This window comes from Anolis carolinensis, chromosome 2 (genome assembly GCF_035594765.1).
Source record: "Anolis carolinensis isolate JA03-04 chromosome 2, rAnoCar3.1.pri, whole genome shotgun sequence".
Classification (NCBI taxonomy): domain Eukaryota; kingdom Metazoa; phylum Chordata; class Lepidosauria; order Squamata; family Dactyloidae; genus Anolis; species Anolis carolinensis.
Window position 1 is genome coordinate 13,246,323 of NC_085842.1, and position 20,957 is coordinate 13,267,279.

The 20,957-nt window shown below is 44.2% G+C and overlaps 1 protein-coding gene across 4 annotated transcripts; it reads left to right on the forward strand.

The window, feature by feature from the left end:
- The first annotated feature begins 936 nt into the window (after positions 1-936).
- LOC100552620 (zinc finger protein 709) lies at positions 937-19,507 on the forward strand. Of its 4 annotated transcripts, none has more exons than XM_062973200.1 (5): positions 937-1,022; positions 3,184-3,257; positions 13,126-13,294; positions 14,670-14,794; positions 16,021-19,507. In XM_062973200.1, exons 4-5 carry the CDS (start codon positions 14,766-14,768, stop codon positions 17,813-17,815), a joined length of 1,824 nt encoding a protein of 607 aa, XP_062829270.1. In that variant the 5' UTR covers positions 937-1,022; positions 3,184-3,257; positions 13,126-13,294; positions 14,670-14,765; the 3' UTR covers positions 17,816-19,507. The 4 variants fall into 4 exon arrangements, with proteins under 4 accessions (XP_062829270.1, XP_062829272.1, XP_062829269.1 ...); XM_062973199.1 differs by lacking the exon at positions 937-1,022 and adding an exon at positions 1,034-1,404; XM_062973201.1 differs by lacking the exon at positions 937-1,022 and adding an exon at positions 2,409-3,060.
- The last annotated feature ends 1,450 nt before the right edge of the window (positions 19,508-20,957 follow it).

Genomic DNA, 20,957 nt, shown 5'->3' on the forward strand with positions numbered 1-20,957 from the left:
TCTGTTGTACAGTTGTCTTTGTTTAGTATGCATTTGGTTGTTTGTGTACTGTGAAAGTGGTGAGGGTAGAGGGGGTCTATGTATTTCATAGGCAGTGTGGAAGATGCCTAAGTGAGGCCTAAGTCTGCCTGTCCCCTGGGCTGAGCGGGTTGGTAGGAGACCAAGTGGGCAGAGCTTAGCCTTCTAACTGGCAGCAATTGGATAAAAACAATTATTCCTCTCCCTCTAATTAGGACTTTATATTTCTTTTCTTTTTCTTGTATCAACCTAGAGGCGTGGATGAGGGGTTGTGCTGTCAATTTTCGAGGTTGGGGGGCCTGTAGTTTTGTTGTTTTGTCGGTCGCCAGGATTCCATCACTCTTTTATATATATAGATAGATAAACCCATGCCTAGCCTATATATATATATATAAAAGAGTGATGGAATCCTATATATTCCTATATACTGAGAGGCCCCTCAGTGCAGGCAAGAAGGCCACATACATACATACATACATATAATATATATATATATATATATATATATATATATATATATATATGTGTGTGTGTGTGTGTGTGTGTGTGTGTGTGTGTGTGTGTGTGTGTGTGTGTGGCCTTCTTGCCTGCACTGAGGGGCCTCTCTGCTCCCAGGCCCACTCTCCACTCCTCCTGAGGGAAGGCCAGGCCTCTCTTTCTGGAAGGCATCCCGTCACAGCCCCCGCCCTTCTCCCTTTCCTTCCATCATTCCTTCCTTCCTTCTTTCCATCTACCTTTCCTTCCTGCTCACTTTCCCTTCCTTCCTTCCATGGCTTCCACTAGGCCCCGCTTCTCCTTCCCCGCTGAGGTAAACGACACGGGACTTCAACTCCCAGGAGCCTCGGCTGCTTTGGCGGAGGGAGAGGCATCCTGGGAGATGGAGTCCGGCGCTCCTCCTTGGGCCCGCCCCCAAGCCCTCCTTAGCCAATCAGGTGCCGCCACGCCTTCAGGTGTCATTTTCTGGGCGATGGCTTTGTTGTGAGGGAAGGAAGGCAGGAAGGCGGGTGAGTGACTGAAGAGGCGCCATTGCTGCCTCTCGCGGCCTGCCTTGGGCCCTCGCCGGCCCTGGTTTGGGTTGCGTCCGGGGCCAAGGGTTTCCTTCCTCGCCTTCCAGGCCATGTCCGCCGCTTGAAGGCGAGGGCCTGCGGCTGTGGGAATGGCAGGCTGGGAACATCCACGCCCGGCCTGGGCCAGCTTGGGCCCTCCCTCCAGGGCTTTTGGACTCCAACTCCCACAATTCCTACCAGCCTCCCCTGGAGGGAGGGCCCAAGCTGGCCCAGGCCTGGTTTGGCTTCTGGGTGACTTCTGGAGGCCAGTCTCAGTCATAACCTGGGACTTTGCCTGTAATTAATTAGTCTAATAAGAAGGGAAGGCACCCATTGACGGGTAGGTGTTAAGTCTTGTTATTAGTACTGTACTGTATAATTATTTAATAATAATAATTGACATATACTGTACATAAAACCCAGTACAATGTACAAGATTAAGATACATAACAAAACAATTGTACTGTCTTGTATAATAATTTAACAATAATTTATTTCTTATACCCCACCTCCATCTCCCTGAAGGGTCTCGGGGCGGCTTACATGGGACAATTGACATATACATAAAACACAATATAATTTACAAGATTAAGATACATAACAAAACAATTGTACTGTCTTGTATAATAATTTAACAATAATTTATTTCTTATACCCCGCCTCCATCTCCCTGAAGGGTCTCGGGGCGGCTTACATGGGACAATTGACATATACATAAAACACAATATAATTTACAAGATTAAGATACATAACAAAACAATTGTACTGTCTTGTATAATAATTTAACAATAATTTATTTCTTATACCCCACCTCCATCTCCCTGAAGGGTCTCGGGGCGGCTTACATGGGACAATTGACATATACATAAAACACAATATAATTTACAAGATTAAGATACATAACAAAACAATTGTACTGTCTTGTATAATAATTTAACAATAATTTATTTCTTATACCCCACCTCCATCTCCCTGAAGGGTCTCGGGACAGCTTACATGGGACAACTGACATATACATAAAACCCAGTACAATTTACAAGATTAAGATACATAACAAAACAATTGTACTGTCTTGTATAATAATTTAACAATAATTTATTTCTTATACCCCACCTCCATCTCCCTGAAGGGTCTCGGAGTGGCTTACATGGGACAGTTGACATATACATAAAACACAATACAATGTATAAGATTTAGATACATAACGAAACAATTGTACTGTCTTGTATAATAATTTAACAATAATTTATTTCTTATACCCCACCTCCATCTCCCTGAAGGGTCTCGTGGCGGCTTACACAGGACAACTGACATATACATAAAACCCAGTACAATTTACAAGATTAAGATACATAACAAAACAATTGTACTGTCTTGTATAATAATTTAATAATAATTTATTTCTTATACCCCGCCTCCATCTCCCCGAAGGGTCTCGGGGAAGTCATAGGGAGGAGGGAGCAAGCTTGTTTTCTGCTGCTCTGCAGACTAGGACGCGGAACAATGGCTTCAAACTACAGGAAAGAAAGGAGATTCCACCTGAACATTAGGAAGAACTTCCTCACTGTGAGCCCTGTTCGGCAGTGGAACTCTCTCCCCCGGACTGTGGTGGAGGCTCCTTCTTTGGAAGCTTTTAAGCAGAGGCTGGATGGCCATCTGTCGGGGGTGCTTTGAATGCGATTTGCTGCTTCTTAGTAGGGGGTTGGACTGGATGGCCCATGAGGTCTCTTCCAACTCTACTATTCTATGATTCTATTATTCTATGGTTCTAGATTGCTGTAGAGACAAACGGTTCTAACTGCCACTTTCATCTCGGAGAAGGAGGAGAGCGCTGACTGAAAATGATCAGGGAGGAAATGGCTGCAATACTCTCCGAAGCCTAGTTATTTATAAGGCAAATGAGGCATATTTAAAGGGACTGTTTATTTCTACGTTCTCTGTGAATTCAGAAAGACTGATAAATATCTTGTTGCCCTGTTTGAACTTTTGAACTGAGGTAAAGATACTGTTACCTGTCACACAAGCCTGATTGACATTTTATTATACTGCAGGGTTTACTTTGATTCAGAAACTGTGGTAAAACTTCTATTTATCTATTTATTTCTACAACAATCAACAGGGTGTCCTGGATCAAGTCTGGTGGGCTTAGTGTGTAGAAGATACAGTGGAGACTTGTCAGAACATGGCACCTAGGTAAGATATTCCTAGCTTTTAAAAAAGGGATTGATTACTTCTCTCTTGGGATGCCAGTTTGGATGCAGATCACGTACCTTTGCCCAAACTGTGCCAGAGCTGAGCTTTTGTGAAACTGTTCAGTGTAAAGCTACTGTTTTCCCAGGTGCGAAGCTTGCACGGTTCATGCACAGTAATTGGTTGTGAATGTGGTCCCTCCTCTTCCTTTTCAGACCCAGGGGTCTGTTCCATGGAGAGAGGCTGATCAAACTAAGCAGTTGAATCCCTTTCTTAAATGGGGTAGACTATTGATGTACCTCAGTGGAACAGGCAACGAAGAGCTGTGTAGAGCGTTCCACTGCTCTTCATCATGTATCATTGGGCCACCTAGAGCTGGAGCTTCCATATCCCCTGCCCTGTGGATGGGCTAGAGGACAGGTTATATAGAAATAGCTAATAGTGTATTGGAGCAGGGTCTATTTCTGACTGAGGATTCCTATGCAGCAAGGAGTTCTCCTTCATTTATCCTTGCTACAGCTCAAGGTTATCCTTCCCTTCTCAAATACAAATGGAAAGCACTGATGTATCACCAGAGGAGAGAAGGACATATATAAGGTTCCTCTTAGAATTGAACAGGCAATGCTATTGATGTTACTGGCTCAGACGAGCATAAAAATCATATATTTCTGAATGGCATGTTAAACAGATTAATGAGAGTCTGGGGGATAAAGAAGCAGTTCAGATAAGTCTCTTCTTTGGTTTTTGATTTTTGTCATTTTGTCTAAAGGATTTTTTTCTTTTTCCTTAAAAAAGAAATCAGAAGACTAATGCGAAACGCAAGGAGCTAGATGTAACAAAGCCTGGCACAGAAAAACAGGTGTTTGGAAAGCAAAAGGGAATGAAAACAAAACACAGAACCCAAGTCAAAAAAGAGCATAGCTCCCCTTCCTTCCAGCAGGCTGATCATCCTGAATCGCTGACATCAGAATCAAATGAAACGGAGTGTCCAGACTGTCATGCACAGTTAAACATTGATGCCCGTCCTTACAAAGGAAGTAAACCACATAAATGCATGGATTGTGGAAAGGGATTCAGTAAAAAAGCATATCTGCATGTACATCAAAGAATACACACAGGAGAGAAGCCATACAAATGCATGGAATGTGGAAAGAGCTTTCGTAACGGTACATACCTTTGTACACATCAAAGAACACACACAGGAGAGAAGCCATACACATGCATGGAATGTGGAAGGAGCTTCAGTAGCAATGGAAGTCTACATTCCCATCAAAGAACCCACACAGGAGAGAAACCATATGAATGTATGGAGTGTGGAAAGAGCTTCAGGCAGAATTCAGCTCTCCATGTACATCAAAAAACACACACGGGTGAAAAACCATACAAATGCATGGAATGTGGGAAGAGCTTCAGTTGCAATGGAAGTCTACATTCCCATCGAAGAACCCACACAGGAGAGAAACCATACAAATGCATGGTATGTGAAAAGAGTTTCAGTCGGACCTCTCATCTGCGTGTACATGAAAGAACGCATTCAGGAGACAAACCTTATAAATGCATGCAATGTGGAAAGAGCTTTAGTCAGAAATCAAATCTACGTGTACATGAAAGGGCACACACAGGGGAGAGACCATACAAATGCATAGTATGTGGAATGGGTTTCTGTGATAGTGGGACATGTAATAAACATCTAAGGACCCACACAGGAGAGAAACCGTATGAATGCCTGGAATGTGGAAAGAGTTTCAGTTGCAGTTCAAATCTACACACACATCAAAGAACCCACACAGGGGAGAAACCTCATGAATGCAAGGAATGTGGAATGAGCTTCTCTAGTAGTAGCAGTTTGCACTCACATCAAAGAATCCACACAGGGGAAAAACCTTATGAATGTAAGGAATGCGGAATGTGCTTCTCTAGTAGTAGCCGTTTGCACTCACATCAAAGAATCCACACAGGGGAGAAACCTTATGAATGCAAGGAATGTGGAAAGAGCTTCTCTAGTAGTAGCAGTTTGCAGCTGCATCAAAGAACCCACACAGGGGAGAAACCTTATGAATGCATGGAATGTGGAAAGAGCTTCTCTCATCGTCAGGCTTTACGAACACATCAGAGGACCCACACGGGGGAAAAACCATATCAATGCATGGAATGTGGAAAGAGCTTCAGCGACAGTGGACATTTGCATGCCCATCATAGGATCCACACAGGGGAGAAACCTTATGAATGCATGGAATGTGGAAAGGCCTTCAGCAGAAGTGAACATTTGCGTTCCCATCATAGGACCCACACAGGGGAAAAACCATATAAATGCATGGAATGTGGAAAGAACTTCACAAAAAGTTGCTCATATAATAAACATCTAAGGACCCACATGGGTGAGACCATATGAATGCATAGAATGTGGAATGAAATTCAGTGGAAATATTTGTTCACTTATTTATTTATTTATTTATTTACAGCATTTATATTCCGCCCTTCTCACCCCGAAGGGGACTCAGGGCGGATCACATTACACATATAGGCAAACATTCAATGCCTTTTAACATAGAACAAAGACAAACAAACATAGGCTCCGAGCGGGGCTCGAACTTATGACCTCCTGGTCAGAGTGATTCATTTCAGTTAATTGCACTGGCTTGCTCTCCCGCCTGCACCACAGCCCACTTCGTTCATTACAGTTTGCCGCTTTTTCCAGCACCCAGAATTTGAGGTCTGTGGCAGAGCGTTGAAATTCTACAAATTTCCTTACTAATGGCAAAACAATGTCTTCTATTCCTTATATTAGGCAAATGTTCATCCAATGAGTCTCTTTAGAGTTCTTGATATTTTCCCTATGTGTATATTTTTGTATTTACCATAATAATGATCATCATCATCATATTTTATTCATATTCCACCTTCTCTCCTAGGGGACTTAGAGCGGATTATGGCATTTACAGTAGACCTAGGCAGACATTCAGTGCCTTTACAATCACATACAATGAGACACACAAACACAAGCAAAGGCAAAGGCTTCTTTCATTTCCGGCTTCTGGAGATGATGCTCATCTTTGGCTCTGGGAGAGGTGCTTTGAAATGAAAATCATGCGTAGTTCACTCCTGGCCAGTCCACGCACTGTCTTGCAGAGTAACATATATACATTCATATGAGCAGTTGCATTGACTCTCACAATGTCCTTTTAAGAGAGATTCAAATAGTCTTTTAGATGTCCATGCAGTGTCTTCCTTCAGCAGCCCAGGAGCGAAACCTCTTGCTAAGCTCCTTTCCAAACTGAGCTCCAGCAGAAAAAGTAATTAATAAAACAAGCAATTGTCAGTGGAAGTTTTTAACTATCCCTTAATTTCCAGTCATGGAGCAGAAGCCCCCTTTTGCTGGTTAGTAAACAATCTAGAACTATCTATCGTCGTATTATCATTAGACCCACGTTTTTTCAGTGTACAGCATATGAACAATCCAACTATCAGCATTTTCTTTACTTAAACAGCATGTTAAAGCTAGGATTATTTGCAGTTTTTCTCATGTTATTGATCCAGGATAAACTCCTAGGATTAGAGCAAAAGTTAGTGGTTTTCTCTTATGTAATTGGACAGGAAAAATCTAACACCTCACTTGTATATACTGATAATCAGTACAATGAAAATTAATAGCCCATTTGGTCAAAGACCAGCTGTAGTGTAACTGATTAGTAGCCAGCTGCAATAAATCATAACTGACCAAGAGGTCATGAGTTCGAAGCTAGCCCGGGCCGGAGTGAGCTCCCGACCATTAAATAGTCTAGCTTGCTGTTGACCAATGCAGTCTGAAAGACAGTTGCATCTGTCGAGTAGGAATTTTAGGTACCGCTTTATGCGGGGAGGCTAAATTAACTAATTTGCAACACCATAAAACCTTCCAGCAATTGGGCACTCCATGCAGTCATGCTGGCCACATGACCTTGGAGGTGTCTATGGACAACGCCGGCTGTTCGGCTTAGAAATGGAGATAAGCACCAACCCCCAGAGTCAATCACGACTGGACTTAACGTCAGGGGAAACCTTTACCTTTTAAAAAAACCTTCCAGCAGCATGCGGATGAATGAGTAAGTACTCCATCAAGGACTCCGTGTCACAAGTGGACGGTGAAGCAGCAGCTCCCCTTGTGGCCGGAATTGAGCATACCCTCATGAAGCCGGAAGCTGGAATGTTAAATTGCCTCTGTGTCTGTCTATATATGTCACATGTCCAATGGAATTGAATGTTTGCCATGTATATGTGCATTGTAATCCACCCCAAGTCCCCTTCGGAGTGAGAAAGAAGGGCGGAATATAAATACTGTAAATAAATAAATAGGCTTTGGCATTTTGGAGAATATGCTCAGCATAACTATGGTCCTTGTCCTCTGATGAGCATGAGAATGATGAGCAGACCTTCTTCTCAACCTCTGACAACACTGATGGCAAGGCTGGGGTGACTTACTTGAAGCGGGGACAAACTTAGTAGATGTGGGCGAAACATCAGTATTTTAAAAACTCTAAAATCAAGACAGTAAATAAATAACAGCACTCAGAAAACAGAGAAATTCCAGGCAGGAAACAATCAGGGCCAGCTAACACCTCCGAACAAAGGATTACCCCAGGCAGAAAGCAGCCAGGCTTTGAAGCTGCAAGGCTATTTAATGCTAATCAAGGTGGCCAATTGCAACATTCACACATGCCTCCAACAGACAAGATGTGGCTCAGCCATCACGGCCTATACTTCATCAGGAGATGGAATCGGAGATTTTGGGGCCGCTCTGGACTTGGAATGAGGCCTGTTGCCCTTGCAGGTGCCTGGGTTTCTGGCGCCAGAGGATCCGTTAATTGGGGAGCATTCCGATGTCTCCTCAAGGTAGCCTTTGCCAGATGGTGTTGACTCAGGTGAATATATGTCTTTTAATCAGAGGGAATCTTTCACAAGGGATAGGAGCAGAAGGGAGGGCGTGCGAAGGAGCCAAAGGTTAGCTCTGAAGTACGATAATGACTGATTTTCCCATGGGAAGTTTTGTGCGTGCTGCACTCCCATATTCTTGCAACCTTGAGATATCCTTAAAGGTGTCCTCCTGTGTTCTCGTTGCGGTGTCAACTTTGCTATCCTTGGAAGAGGTTTCCATGTTCCAGTATCCAGCTCCTAGCCTTGTTTCCTGCCTCGTTACAGTGCCTGGTTCCCAGAGCTCCAAGCTGCGCTGCGCCCTGTGACTCTGAAGTAAACCTTGCCTTGTTTATCTTGCTTTCCTTTTCCTGAGTCAAGACTTTCCATCCAAGCCGCGCTGCACCCTGTGACTCTCGAGTAGACCTTGCTTTGTTTCACTTTTCCTGAGTCAAGACTCTCCAAGTGGATTACAGTTTGCAGATTTGCAGCATCTTGTTCCTGTTTCTTGGTTCATGGACTAAGTTTGATTTCTTAGTGGAACTATCAAGTTTCACTTGTGGATTACTATGGAGGCTTTGCTGAACTTGTTTTGAACTGTTAAAGACTTTACATTAAGGACTATTTCTCATACTGATTTTATATGCTACCTGCATATAGATATATATATATTTATCAATAAACTGCTTTGCTTGTGATACTGGCTCCAGTGTGGTTTTCGGGGTGCAGAGGAGGGAAGAGCGGCAACACCATGCTTACACGGGGGCACCTCGAGTGCGCCCCCTGTTGGTGTGCACCACAGGCGACCGCTTAATTCGCCTCGCAGTTGGACCGCCTGTGGTCTCATGGAGGAAGGACTGTGAAATCTGAAAGCTCCTAGTTATGGACATGTCCAGGAGTAGTGCATATGTATTCAGTTGTTCTAACCCACTGCCAGGACTTACCTCTGGAAGACAGTCACGATCGGCCACAAGTGATAGCCTGTGATCATGAATACAGGGAATAAATGGAGAGTGCATTTGACCTCTGTGGCACCTAAAGTTGATGGGAGTGGCCATGTCTTGCTGTTGAGCAAACCCCGTCTTCTTGCCCCATGCATGTCATGCTTTTCAGCAGACCCTATGTTCCTGCCCTGTCCATGTTGAGGAAGTCTGACCCACCCATTTGTAAGCCAACAATATGGTTTTCTGAGAGGGAAAGCTCTTGTCACACAGACCAAAGAAGTTTTAAAAAATCCAAGATGTTTGAACAGTAACCATGATGGTTTGGTCTGCTCTTATTTCCAGACAACCTTGGCCAGATGCTCATTGTACACCACCTGTGGCAGGCATTGGGGGAAGATACACATCAGTGAAGCACCTCCTTGTATTGGGTGGGATTTTTGAACTGTTCCAACTTCCTGGGAATCTTACGGTCTTGGGGAACAATCTCCTGTCCTTGGGACCGGTCTCTGGGTCACTTGCCCCTACCTCTGGCCAAAGTGACTGGGGTCTTTACACCCTCTGGCCAGCCATCCAGCTCATTTCAGGGAGCTTCTGGGATCCCTCCCAGGAAATGACTTGAAGGAACACAAAAACAACAGCCTTTCATGAAACTTTCCCCTACAATCTCACTTGATCAACCAAAGGAACCGTGCCACCCAAAAATTAAATAATGACCAGCAAGTTCTCAGTCTCTCATCTCTATGCAAAATCCATTCCTTCAAGGTTCATAACACAGCTTAGTATTAGGAAATTCCAGACCAACCTATTCTTTAGGATCATGCAGTATTTTGTCTTGTTTCCTTGCCTGCTAGAGAAGTCTGAAAACATATTTCTGCCCTTGTGGAAAGGGCATTCCATTTCTCAACAAAATAACAACAATAATGATGGAGTGAAAGGCTTTATACAGATTTCATTTCTTTCATATACTGTTGTTTTGTTACTGTTGGAGACGACCCGGAGGGGAAGTAAAGGAGAGAATTCCAGGAGAGCAATAAAACAAGCCTTTTATTATTATCACAGCTGATGATAAGGCAAAACAGCCGTAGGTACCCATTTGTGGGTCCGCACTATGCAAATGGCCGTTGCAACATGTGCGTAGCAAACAAAGAATTGATACCTCTTGGCTTATCTAGAATTGACCGATAGCTGAGGATCTTCTCCACCTTCCACACCTACTTTGGTACAAGTGATACCAATGACCTAACAAAATTATTATGCATTGTCCTTTTTCCAGGGAAAACCACTACCAGTGTCAACTTTTATTTGAGTCAAATGGCTCATTTTTTTTTAGATTAAGCAACATGAAGCATAACCAATTGTATCATGCCTTTGGTTCTCAAAAGGATAACTTTCAATACTTGGGTTCATCTACTGTAAAGAGTCACTGGCTAGTTCCCTTTTGAATTTAATCTTAATCAGCAACGTCCAAAAGTAAAATGCCTCAAGCTGCAAGGAATTTAGTGTCCAGTCCAGGCAAACTTTCACCTGACAGTAACATTGTATTCCCATTTTCTCTACAGCCAATAAATCCTCTCCTTGTCCTCTTTTTTGATTAACCATCTCCTCCTAAACTTTTATTCACATTCCTTCTCCTTCTTCTTGTTTACTCTGAGCTTTCTTCTCCCTTTTATATCTTATCTAGAATTGACCAATGGCTGAGGGTCTTCCTCACCTTCCACACCTACTTGGCACAAGTGATACCAATGACCTAACTTGTTTACTCTGAGCTTTCTTCTTCCTTTGGAACTTCCTGAAGAAAGGCACCAGCCCCCAAAAAGGGAGGGGCACAGGCCCTGTGTTGCACATACTACTTTGGTTCATACCAAGTGCTTACATCTATATATATAAAAGAGTGATGGAATTCGGGCACCAAGCAAAGCAACTAAACTACGGGCCCCCCAACCTCGACATTGGACAACACACCCCATCATCCATGCCTTAAGGTTGAAACAACACAAAATCACTTCACGCACCTCCACATGGAGAGAACTCACAACGCCCCATCGGGAGCCATGCCAGGGAGGGAAAAGAGAAGCCCTCATGGCCGCCGGCAACAGGGAAGGCAGGCAATGGGGAAAAGCTGTCCCCTGGGTCCTAGCGCCCGCCCATCATCCAAACCATTTATCTCCACTCCAGCCTTCTACAATATCCAACCCATTTTAATACTCTATATTTTAAATATATGCTATGAACCATGACAATCAACACAATCTCTCTCCTAATATTTTAACAAGCTTAAAATCACACTCTTAAACAACACTCTTAAAACACGGGAATGCCAGACACTAAACAATCAGGGCCAGCAAACACCTCCCACGATCTGCCATGCAGGACACAATCCAAGCACTCCCAACAGATGGCCACCCAGCCTCTCAATAATAATAATAGTAATAATAACAACATCATCATACAATCCTAAGGTTTGCAGAGGCTGACTATTTCTGTGGCCCTGACATGTCATATCTCTTTTTATGTTTGGAACCTTTAGAGTGTTTATCTTTTTCACATAGAAAGAAGATAGCTGTATACTAAGAGAGGCCTGACTATTTCTGTGGCCCTGACATGTCACATCTCTTTTTATGTTTGGAACCTTTAGAGTGTTTGCTTATCTTTTTCACATAGAAAGAAGATGGCTGTATACTCAGAAAGGCCTGACTATTTCTGTGGCCCTGACATGTCACATCTCTTTTTATGTTTGGAACCTTTAGAGTGTTTCCTTATCTTTTTCACATAGAAAGAAGATAGCTGTATACTCAGAGAGGCCTGACTATTTCTGTAGCCCTGACATGTCACATCTCTTTTTATGTTTGGAACCTTTAGAGTGTTTGCTTATCTTTTTCACATAGAAAGAAGATGGCTGTATACTCAGAAAGGCCCGACTATTTCTGTGGCCCTGACATGTCACATCTCTTTTTATGTTTGGAACCTTTAGAGTGTTTCCTTATCTTTTTCACATAGAAAGAAGATAGCTGTATACTAAGAGAGGCCTGACTATTTCTGTGGCCCTGACATGTCACATCTCTTTTTATGTTTGGAACCTTTAGAGTGTTTCCTTATCTTTTTCACATAGAAAGAAGATAGCTGTATACTAAGAGAGGCCTGACTATTTCTGTGGCCCTGACATGTCACATCTCTTTTTATGTTTGGAACCTTTAGAGTGTTTGTTTATCTTTTTCACATAGAAAGAAGATAGCTGTATACTAAGAGAGGCCTGACTATTTCTGTGGCCCTGACATGTCACATCTCTTTTTATGTTTGGAACCTTTAGAGTGTTTGCTTATTTTTTTCACATAGAAAGAAGATAGCTGTATACTAAGAGAGGCCTGACTATTTCTGTGGCCCTGACATGTCACATCTCTTTTTATGTTTGGAACCTTTAGAGTGTTTCCTTATCTTTTTCACATAGAAAGAAGATAGCTGTATACTAAGAGAGGCCTGACTATTTCTGTGGCCCTGACATGTCACATCTCTTTTTATGTTTGGAACCTTTAGAGTGTTTGCTTATCTTTTTCACATAGAAAAAAGATAGCTGTATACTAAGAGAGGCCTGACTCTACTGTACATACTAAACATAAAGACAACCATACAACAGACATTCAATACCACCACTAACTCAAATTTCTCACCAACACCACCAGACAACGCCACAGCAACGCGTGGCCGGGCACAGCTAGTTGTCTCTATAAAGGCTATATGATACGTGCAGAGGCAAAGCTACATAGGCAATAGTTTACTATTTTCTGGCTTATGGTCCCTACACTGTTTGGACTTCAGTAGAGAAGTATGACTTACGGACTTGAGTGAGTACAACTATATCTAAAGACTATATATGTAGAATACAGGTTAGCAAATATATACATTAACAAATAAATAGTGAAAGGCTTGGGTGGCTGATGTTTCCAACCTTGCCTTCATTTGATGGATGGAGAAGAAGCCCCCTCCTCTTTGGGAAGAGTGGGCCTGGAGGTGCCTGCAAGGACCTTTCCTCTCATTCCTCCCAGGAGCATCGAGACCCCAAGGAAGGGCAGGCAAGAAAAGAAAGAAGGGAAAGGAGAGAAGCCCCTCCCCCTGACGTCATTTCCGGAAGGGAGGGGTGGGGCAACACGTGGACCTCGGGGCATTGCCTTTCTTGGGAGGAGAAGGAAGGAAGGAAGGAAGCAGGAGAGGAAGGTAAGAGTGGGGCTTGGGGGATATGATGGGCTGCCCCTTTGCCCCCTAAAAGAGACTTCCTTGGGCTCTGCCTCCTCTCTCTGGGGCTGGGGGAAGGGGCAGGGAAGCCTTGGGTGTGTGTGTGTGTGTGATTCTCCTTGCAGCAAGCCCTCATGCCCACCCCCCACAAAGAGACCAGTCCTTCCCCTTGGAAACTCCATCTTCTCCAGGATGTTTCTCCTCCCATTCATTCAGGAGCCTGCAAAAGGGGTGCAGAGTAAAGAGGGGGGCAAAGGGGGGGGGAATAGGAGGGGAGGGGCCATGGAGGGGGTCACGTGGGCGAGGAAGGCATGAACCCCATTTGACCCACCCCACCCAAAGAGTCAGGGGTCTCCTCAGGGTTGCATTCCCTCCCCCTTCTCTCTCTTCCTGGGGTTTCCTGGGGAAGTGGGGGGGGGGGCTATGGTGGCATGTCAAGAGGCAAGGCATGGAAGCCCAGTTTGGTCCACTTTCCACAATTCTCAAAATCGTGTCCTCAAGAGCGCGCCCTGAACCCCACCGGTGATAGATTTCCACCACGGGTGGCACACAGAACCCCGTGACCCACAGAACATACTGGGAGGGTTTTGTGGGCCACCCATGGTGCAAATCCATCACCGGTGGGGTTCGGGGCGCTCTTGAGGTTAACTGGGTTAAACTGCTAAGCTGCTGACCGAAAGGTCGGCGATTTCAATCCGGGGAGCAGGGTGAGCTCCCACTGTTAGCCCCAGCTCCCGACAACCTAGCAGTTGGATAACATGCAAATGTGAGTAGATCGATAGGTACCGCTCTGGCGGGAAGGTAACAGCGCTCCATGAGGTCATGCCAGCGGCCAAACGACCTTGGAGGCATCTACAGACAACGCCGGCTCTTCATCTTAGAAATGGAGATGAGCACTGACCCCCAGAGTCAGACACGACTAGACTTCATTCAGGGGAAAACCTTTATCTTAAGGCATGTTTTCGGGATACAGCAGAGTCTGAGACAGGATCACAAGACCAAGGTCTGGGCCTAGAGATCTAACCCAGGGGTAACAGCCAAGATCCAAGGCATTGCTCCCATAGTTTGACATTACTGCTACCAAATGTGCTACCCTTCCACCCCTCTTTTTAGGCAGAGATCCTCATCTGCTACTCATTTCAGGAGGCTGAATCTCAGAAGCCTGTAAACCATTCCTCAGTAAGGGAAGGCCAGATTACCCCCTTCCAAGCCCTCAGCACCAGCAGAGACAGACCCACCAAACTGCTGGCTGTGACACTTATCCGTTAAGCTGCTCTTAACCACCACCACTGTCACCCCACAACGAGGCCAGTATTGCATTTTGGTGATGTTCTCCATCTCATTGTTCTCCTTTCAGGCTCTGGCATCATTTGAGGAAGTGGCCCTGTGTTTCTCTGAGACGGCGTTGTGTGTCCTGAATCAGGTCTAGTGGGCTTCATGTGTGGACAATACAATGGAGACCTGTGAGAACATGCCCTCTGGGTAAGAATGCATCATTTCCGTGTCCCTCCCCCTTTCCTTTCCATTGTCTTTTGGAGTGAGCAGGAAAAACAACCTGGAGTGCCTGATATTGTAGAGTGAGGGGAATCTCATCCATGTTATCCTTGAAACAGTTCTCCAAGCCAAACAAGAATGCATATATATGGGGCAAAATTCTTCCTCTGACCCCTGGGGCAAAAGGTAGAGGACGGCATAAGAAAGATGACCACAGCTCTTCCAGAAGCCAGAAGCCCTTGAACAAGGAACGGTCCAATCTGATAGGTTCAAGAGCTCCATCTCTGATGTTTTAAGAATGCAGCAATGTCAGGAAGGGCTTTCTTAGAAAGATTACACTATTAGCTCATTGCAGTGTAAGACACTCAATAGAAATGTGTTGGGTGTCATCCTGGACTCCACAAGTCTCCAGTCCTCAGTGAGTAGATAGACTAAGAAAACAGGATTCGAATGTGGGATTCCTTTCTCTATGCCTTCCTAGAAGGGTCTTTCTGTCTCTACTCCTCTCTTCCTGTTTGCTACTATCTCCTCCCCCATTTGATTGATGTAGCAATGTGACCTCTTTGAGGAATGAGGTAACTTCCTCCCTATTGCCATCTTGTTTTGGGCCTCAGCTTCGACCACGTTGTCGGCCTCCATTTTCTTTCTCTTCTGCCTTTTGTCTCTTCCTGTGAGGATGCATCTTGCCATTCTCCAGGCAGCTACATCTTGTCTGGAGAATGGCAAAATGTAGCTGATTGCATATTATTGATATTTTACCTTTTACCTTCCTTAGAATACAAGATTTAGAAAGTGAGTTAGCTCCAAGAACTTTCCTATCCAGAATGTATTTCTTTTACTTCAATAAATACTTTTAAACTTATATTTTCTTTCTGAGTGAGGATTCCCATCCAGCAAGACTTTCTTCCCAGCCGGGCCAGTCTTCTCCTCATGGTTCAGCCTTGCTACAGCTCTGGGCTATCCTCCACTTTTCAGATGGAAAGGGAAAGCGCCGATATATCACCAGAGGAGAGAGGGAATGTATCTGTTCCTGTTAGAAGTGAAGAAGGAATGGTATTGATATTCCTGGTTGACAGTCTTGTATAGAAAAGGGATGATATGTTAAGTAGATCAAGGAGAGTCTTGGGGCTAACAAAGCAGTTGAGATCAGCTCCTTATTTGATCCTTGGTTTCTGTGCTTTCTTCTAATGGAATATTATTTTCCGTCAAAATAGAAATCAGCAGGAGAACGAGGACCATGGGGAGCCTGCTGTGACAAACCCTGACATGAATAGCGCAACCCAAGTGAAAAATCCAAAGACCTTATCTTCCTTCCAGCAGGATGATCATTCTGAATCTCCAACCTCAGAATCAAGTCAAACTCAATGTTCTGACTGTGGGAGAATTTGCAAATGCCATTCACAGGTAGACATAGATGCCAGGCTCATCAAAGGAGACAGATGCATGGAATGTGGAAATAATTTTAGTCCGTGTGATCACCTATGTTCACATCAAAAAACTCACACAAAAGAGAAACCATATCAATGTATGGACTGTGGAAAGTCCTTTGGTTATAGTAGCAATCTCCGCCGCCATAAAATGATCCACACGGGAGAGAAGCCACATAAATGCATGGAGTGCGGAAAGTGCTTCAGGGAGAGCGGAAGTCTTGGTCGCCATCTAAAGATTCACACAGGAGAGAAGCCATTCAAATGCATGGAGTGTGGGAAGAGCTTCATTCTGAAGGCACAACTGCGTTCCCATCAGAGGACCCACACAGGGGAGAAGCCATATAAATGCATGGAATGCGGAAAGGGCTTCAGTGATAATAGGACATGTATTAACCATCTAGCGACTCACTCAGGGGAGAAATGCATTGATACTGGGAAGAGGCCACATAAATGCATGGATTGTGGAAAGAATTTCCAACGGAGTGCGCATCTGCGTAGGCATCAAAGAATACACACAGGAGAGAAGCCCTATAAATGCATAGAATGTGGAAAGGGTTTCGGTGATCAAGAGTCATATAGGTACCATCTAAAGATTCACACAGGGGAGAAACCACACAAGTGCATGGAGTGTGGAAAGAGCTTCATTCAGAGGGCACAACTGCATTCCCATCAGAGGACCCACACAGGGGAGAAGCCATGGAAGTGCATGGAGTGTGGGAAATGCTTCAGGGAGAGTGGAAGTCTTAGTTCCCATCACAGAACCCACACAGGGGAGAAGCCATACAAATGCATGGAGTGTGGAAAGTGTTTCAGTGATAGTCGAGCCTATCGTAATCATCTAAAGATTCACACAGGGGAGAAACCATTCAAATGCATGGAATGTGGAAAGAGCTTCATTCAGAGGGCATGTCTGCGTTCCCATCAGAGGACTCACACAGGAGAGAAACCACATAAATACATGGAATGTGGAATAAGCTTAAGTGATAATCAAACACGTATTAACCATCTAGCAACTCACTCAGGGGAGAAAAGTATCAATACTGGGAAGAGGCCATATGAATGCATGGATTGTGGAAAGAATTTCCGCCGGAGTGCGCATCTGCGTAGCCATCAAAGGATACACACAGGAGAGAAGCCATATCAATGCATGGAGTGTGGAAAGAGCTTCCGTGATATTTCAACATACCATAAACATCTCAAAACACATACAGGAGAAAAACCATATAAATGTATGGAATGTGGAAAGAGCTTTGGTGACGGTGCACAACTTCGTATGCATCAAACGACGCACACAGGGGAGAAGCCATATATGTGTATGGAATGTGGAAAGAGTTTCAGTCGGAGCAATGCTCTGATTTGTCATCAACGAATACACACAGGAGAGAAGCCATACAAATGCATTGAATGTGGAAGGAGCTTCCGTCTTAGTGGATCATATAATAGCCATCTACAGATTCACACAGGGGAGAAGCCGTATGAATGCATTGAATGTGGAAAGACCTTCCGTCTTAGTATAACATATAATAAACATCTGAAGACCCACACAGGGGAGAAGCAATTAAAATACATGGAATGTTGAGAAAGTGTCAGTGATGCTGGATCATATAATAATCATGTAAGGACCCTCACGGGAGAAGCCATATCAATGCATGAAGTGCGGAAAGTGTTTCCGTCAGAAGGCACATGTGCAATCCCACCAAATGGTCCACACAGGAGAGAAGCCATATATGTGCATGGAATGTGGAAAGAGCTTCAGGTGGAGTAAGCAGCTGTGTTGCCATCAAATATCCCACACAGGGGGAAAGCCATATAAATGTATGGAATGTGGAAAGTGTTTCAGTGATCCTGGATCATATAATAATGTCAGAGACAGAACGCCACTAGATAAGATTCAACACAGTTTATTAAGGATACAGAACCAAAAATGCCCGTAAAAGACAAAGGGCTAGGCAAACACTCGCCTTCAATACGAAAAGATACTAAAAAACAGTTCAAAAGATAAACCGGATTAAACGGGAGTTTAATCCGGGTTAAACCAGAAATGCTTACTTCAGCCTGGCACTTAAAACAAACAAAAACTGGTAAACAAAGATACAATAAAACGTAAATAACTGGCAGCAGATTTCTCTCTGCTACTCAACAGCTGTGGTTGATTAACTTAAGTTGCTACTCCTCCGTGTAGCAAGCGAACTCCGGGTTCAAACACATCAATCAGGGCAGAAGCAGTCAGCGGGGTCCCAATCCGGTCCAAGGTCGAAGGCGTCTTAGTTCACCAGTTCCACCGATAATCACAGAAGGGATAGTCCGAGGTCGCAGTCAGTCAGTCAGTCAGTCCAGCGTCAATCCAGAGTAGGCAATTAATGTCCGTCAAAAAGACGACGGAGGTCCAAGGTATTCAGCAAACGAATCACACCCGTCTTCAGGAAATTCCCAACAAGAGCCCAAGCGTTCGTCCAGATTACCTTGCCCAACGCAATTAGCCCTGGATTCTAGACCCCATTTTATGCCAGTTTACAACTCCTCATTGCTGTCAGCTGTTACCCTAATTCCAGGTGCCTCATCATCATCCTCCTCATCAGAGCTAAAACACCTTTGACTACGCCCCACAGCATCCCCAGCTGTGGATCCCGTCCCATCCCTCCAGCTCGTCCACGGGTCTAATCCTGCAACCCCCCAGTCGCCTCCCATGCTATCATTGCCGGTGGCACCCAAATCCTCCCTCACACGAGTCCATTCCATATCATCCTCCTCTGAGCTAACCATCTCTTCCTCCATTCCCTCGGTAAAACCCTCAAAGGAGTCTTCATCAGTTGGTTCTGCAAATAAGTCCCGCAGCCGTTTCCTTTCTCGCTCCTCAAGAGAGTCTGACTCCTGAGGAGTCTTACGACCACGTCTCCCAGAATCGGAGCCATAAGGCTCAACCATAACAAATAATCATCTAATGGCTCACACAGGGGAGAAACCATATATGTGCATCAAATGTGGGAAGGCCTTCAGCAGGATTGGCTCACGTTGTAAACATGTATTGACTCACACAGATGAAACCATCTGAATGCATGGAAAGTGGAATGAAATTCAGGGAAAATATTCATGTTGTTCCTCTAGTTCCTGAGAATTTACCAGCTTTGAAATTCCTCAAAATGACTTTCTAATGTCAAACCCATTTCTTCTATTTCCTGAATTAGACACCTATTCTCCTTTATAAATCTTGATATTTTCCTATGTCTATATTTTATAATGACATTGAATAGTACCTACAATAAAGTTGATTTACAAGTTCTGAATGAGTCAGAGTATCTGTTTGTCAAGATGGTTTATAAAATCAGTCATATAGAGCCTGCCTTCCTCCTGCTAAGGCCAAGATTCATCTACCCACTAAAGGAGCGGGTTGAGAGTCCAATGCCCAGCACAGTCCATTACCTTGAAGATCAGATCAATATACAAACAAGGTTTGAAAGCAATAGGAACAGAGGTTTACTGCTTTTAAGCCTGAAAGGATGTCTGATACAGAGTCTGCACTCAGAGTGATCAGACATAAAGCATGCAGTACAGTAAAAGGCATTGGATCCTCTTTTTGTAGCCATAAAATATTTATGCCCTCTCCTGATTCGTCAGAAGTCCACCTGTTTTCGATTTGGGGTCCTGTTGGCTGTGGAATCCTGACACCAAAATAGGAGTGAATTTCCTCTGTGGCAGGAAAAATGAACAGCTACCAGAGTCATTTACAAGGTTTGCCCTGTGGAAAGGAGCAGACAGGTAATATGTGAAACTGTCCACGATGAGATGATTTGTCCAAGTCCAGTTTGCACAAAAGGTGAGTCTTGGAGAACACAACGGGTTGTACTGCATCTGTCAGGGGTACTTTGTGCTTCTCCTGCAAGGCTGAAATTGGACTAGATGACCCACATGGTCTTTTCCAACTATGAAATATGAACAGCCAAATGTAGAGCATATAGATTTATACATTACTGATGTCTAGCGGTGGCTGAGATCAAGATTCACTCAGGAGATTGGAAACTTGACTTGACAGATTGACATCGCCTCCTGATGGACCCACTTCACAGTAGGTGGGGAGTCAGAAAGGCTCCACGGGCATACACACACATGCATGTTATATGCCGTCACACCCAGGCACCTTTTAAAGCTTCAAGATGTACTTCTTCCTTTGCCCAGGTGAACTGTGGGGGCCTTACTTAGAAGCTCTGGAAATCCCAGTAACCAAAGGCACTTCAAGTAGAACAATCAAACAAAATTTTATTTTCACAAAGTCCTTGACAGACTTGGCACACGTAGTTAAGGTTGCAAATAAAAACAGTCAACTTATAAAACCTTGCAGATGTTCCTTTCTTGCTTTTCCCTTTTAGTTGCTGGGTTAACAACAGTCTTGGACAGCAACGGCTCCCAAAGTGACCCATTTAAGGTGGAATCAGGTGTCAAGCAGGGATGTGTTATTGCCCCCACCTTATTTTCCATCTTCATCGCTATAATACTTCACCTTGTTGATGGGAAGCTTCCCACCAGAGTGGAAATCATCTATTGGACAGATGGCAAGCTATTTAACCTCAGCAGACTGAGAGCCAAAACCAAGGTCACCACAACATCTGTTATAGAACTCCAATATGCTGATGACAATGTAGTCTGTGCGCATTCAGAAGAAGACCTACAAGCCACTCTAAACACCTTCGCAGAAGCATACGAGAAGCTCGGCCTCTCACTGAACA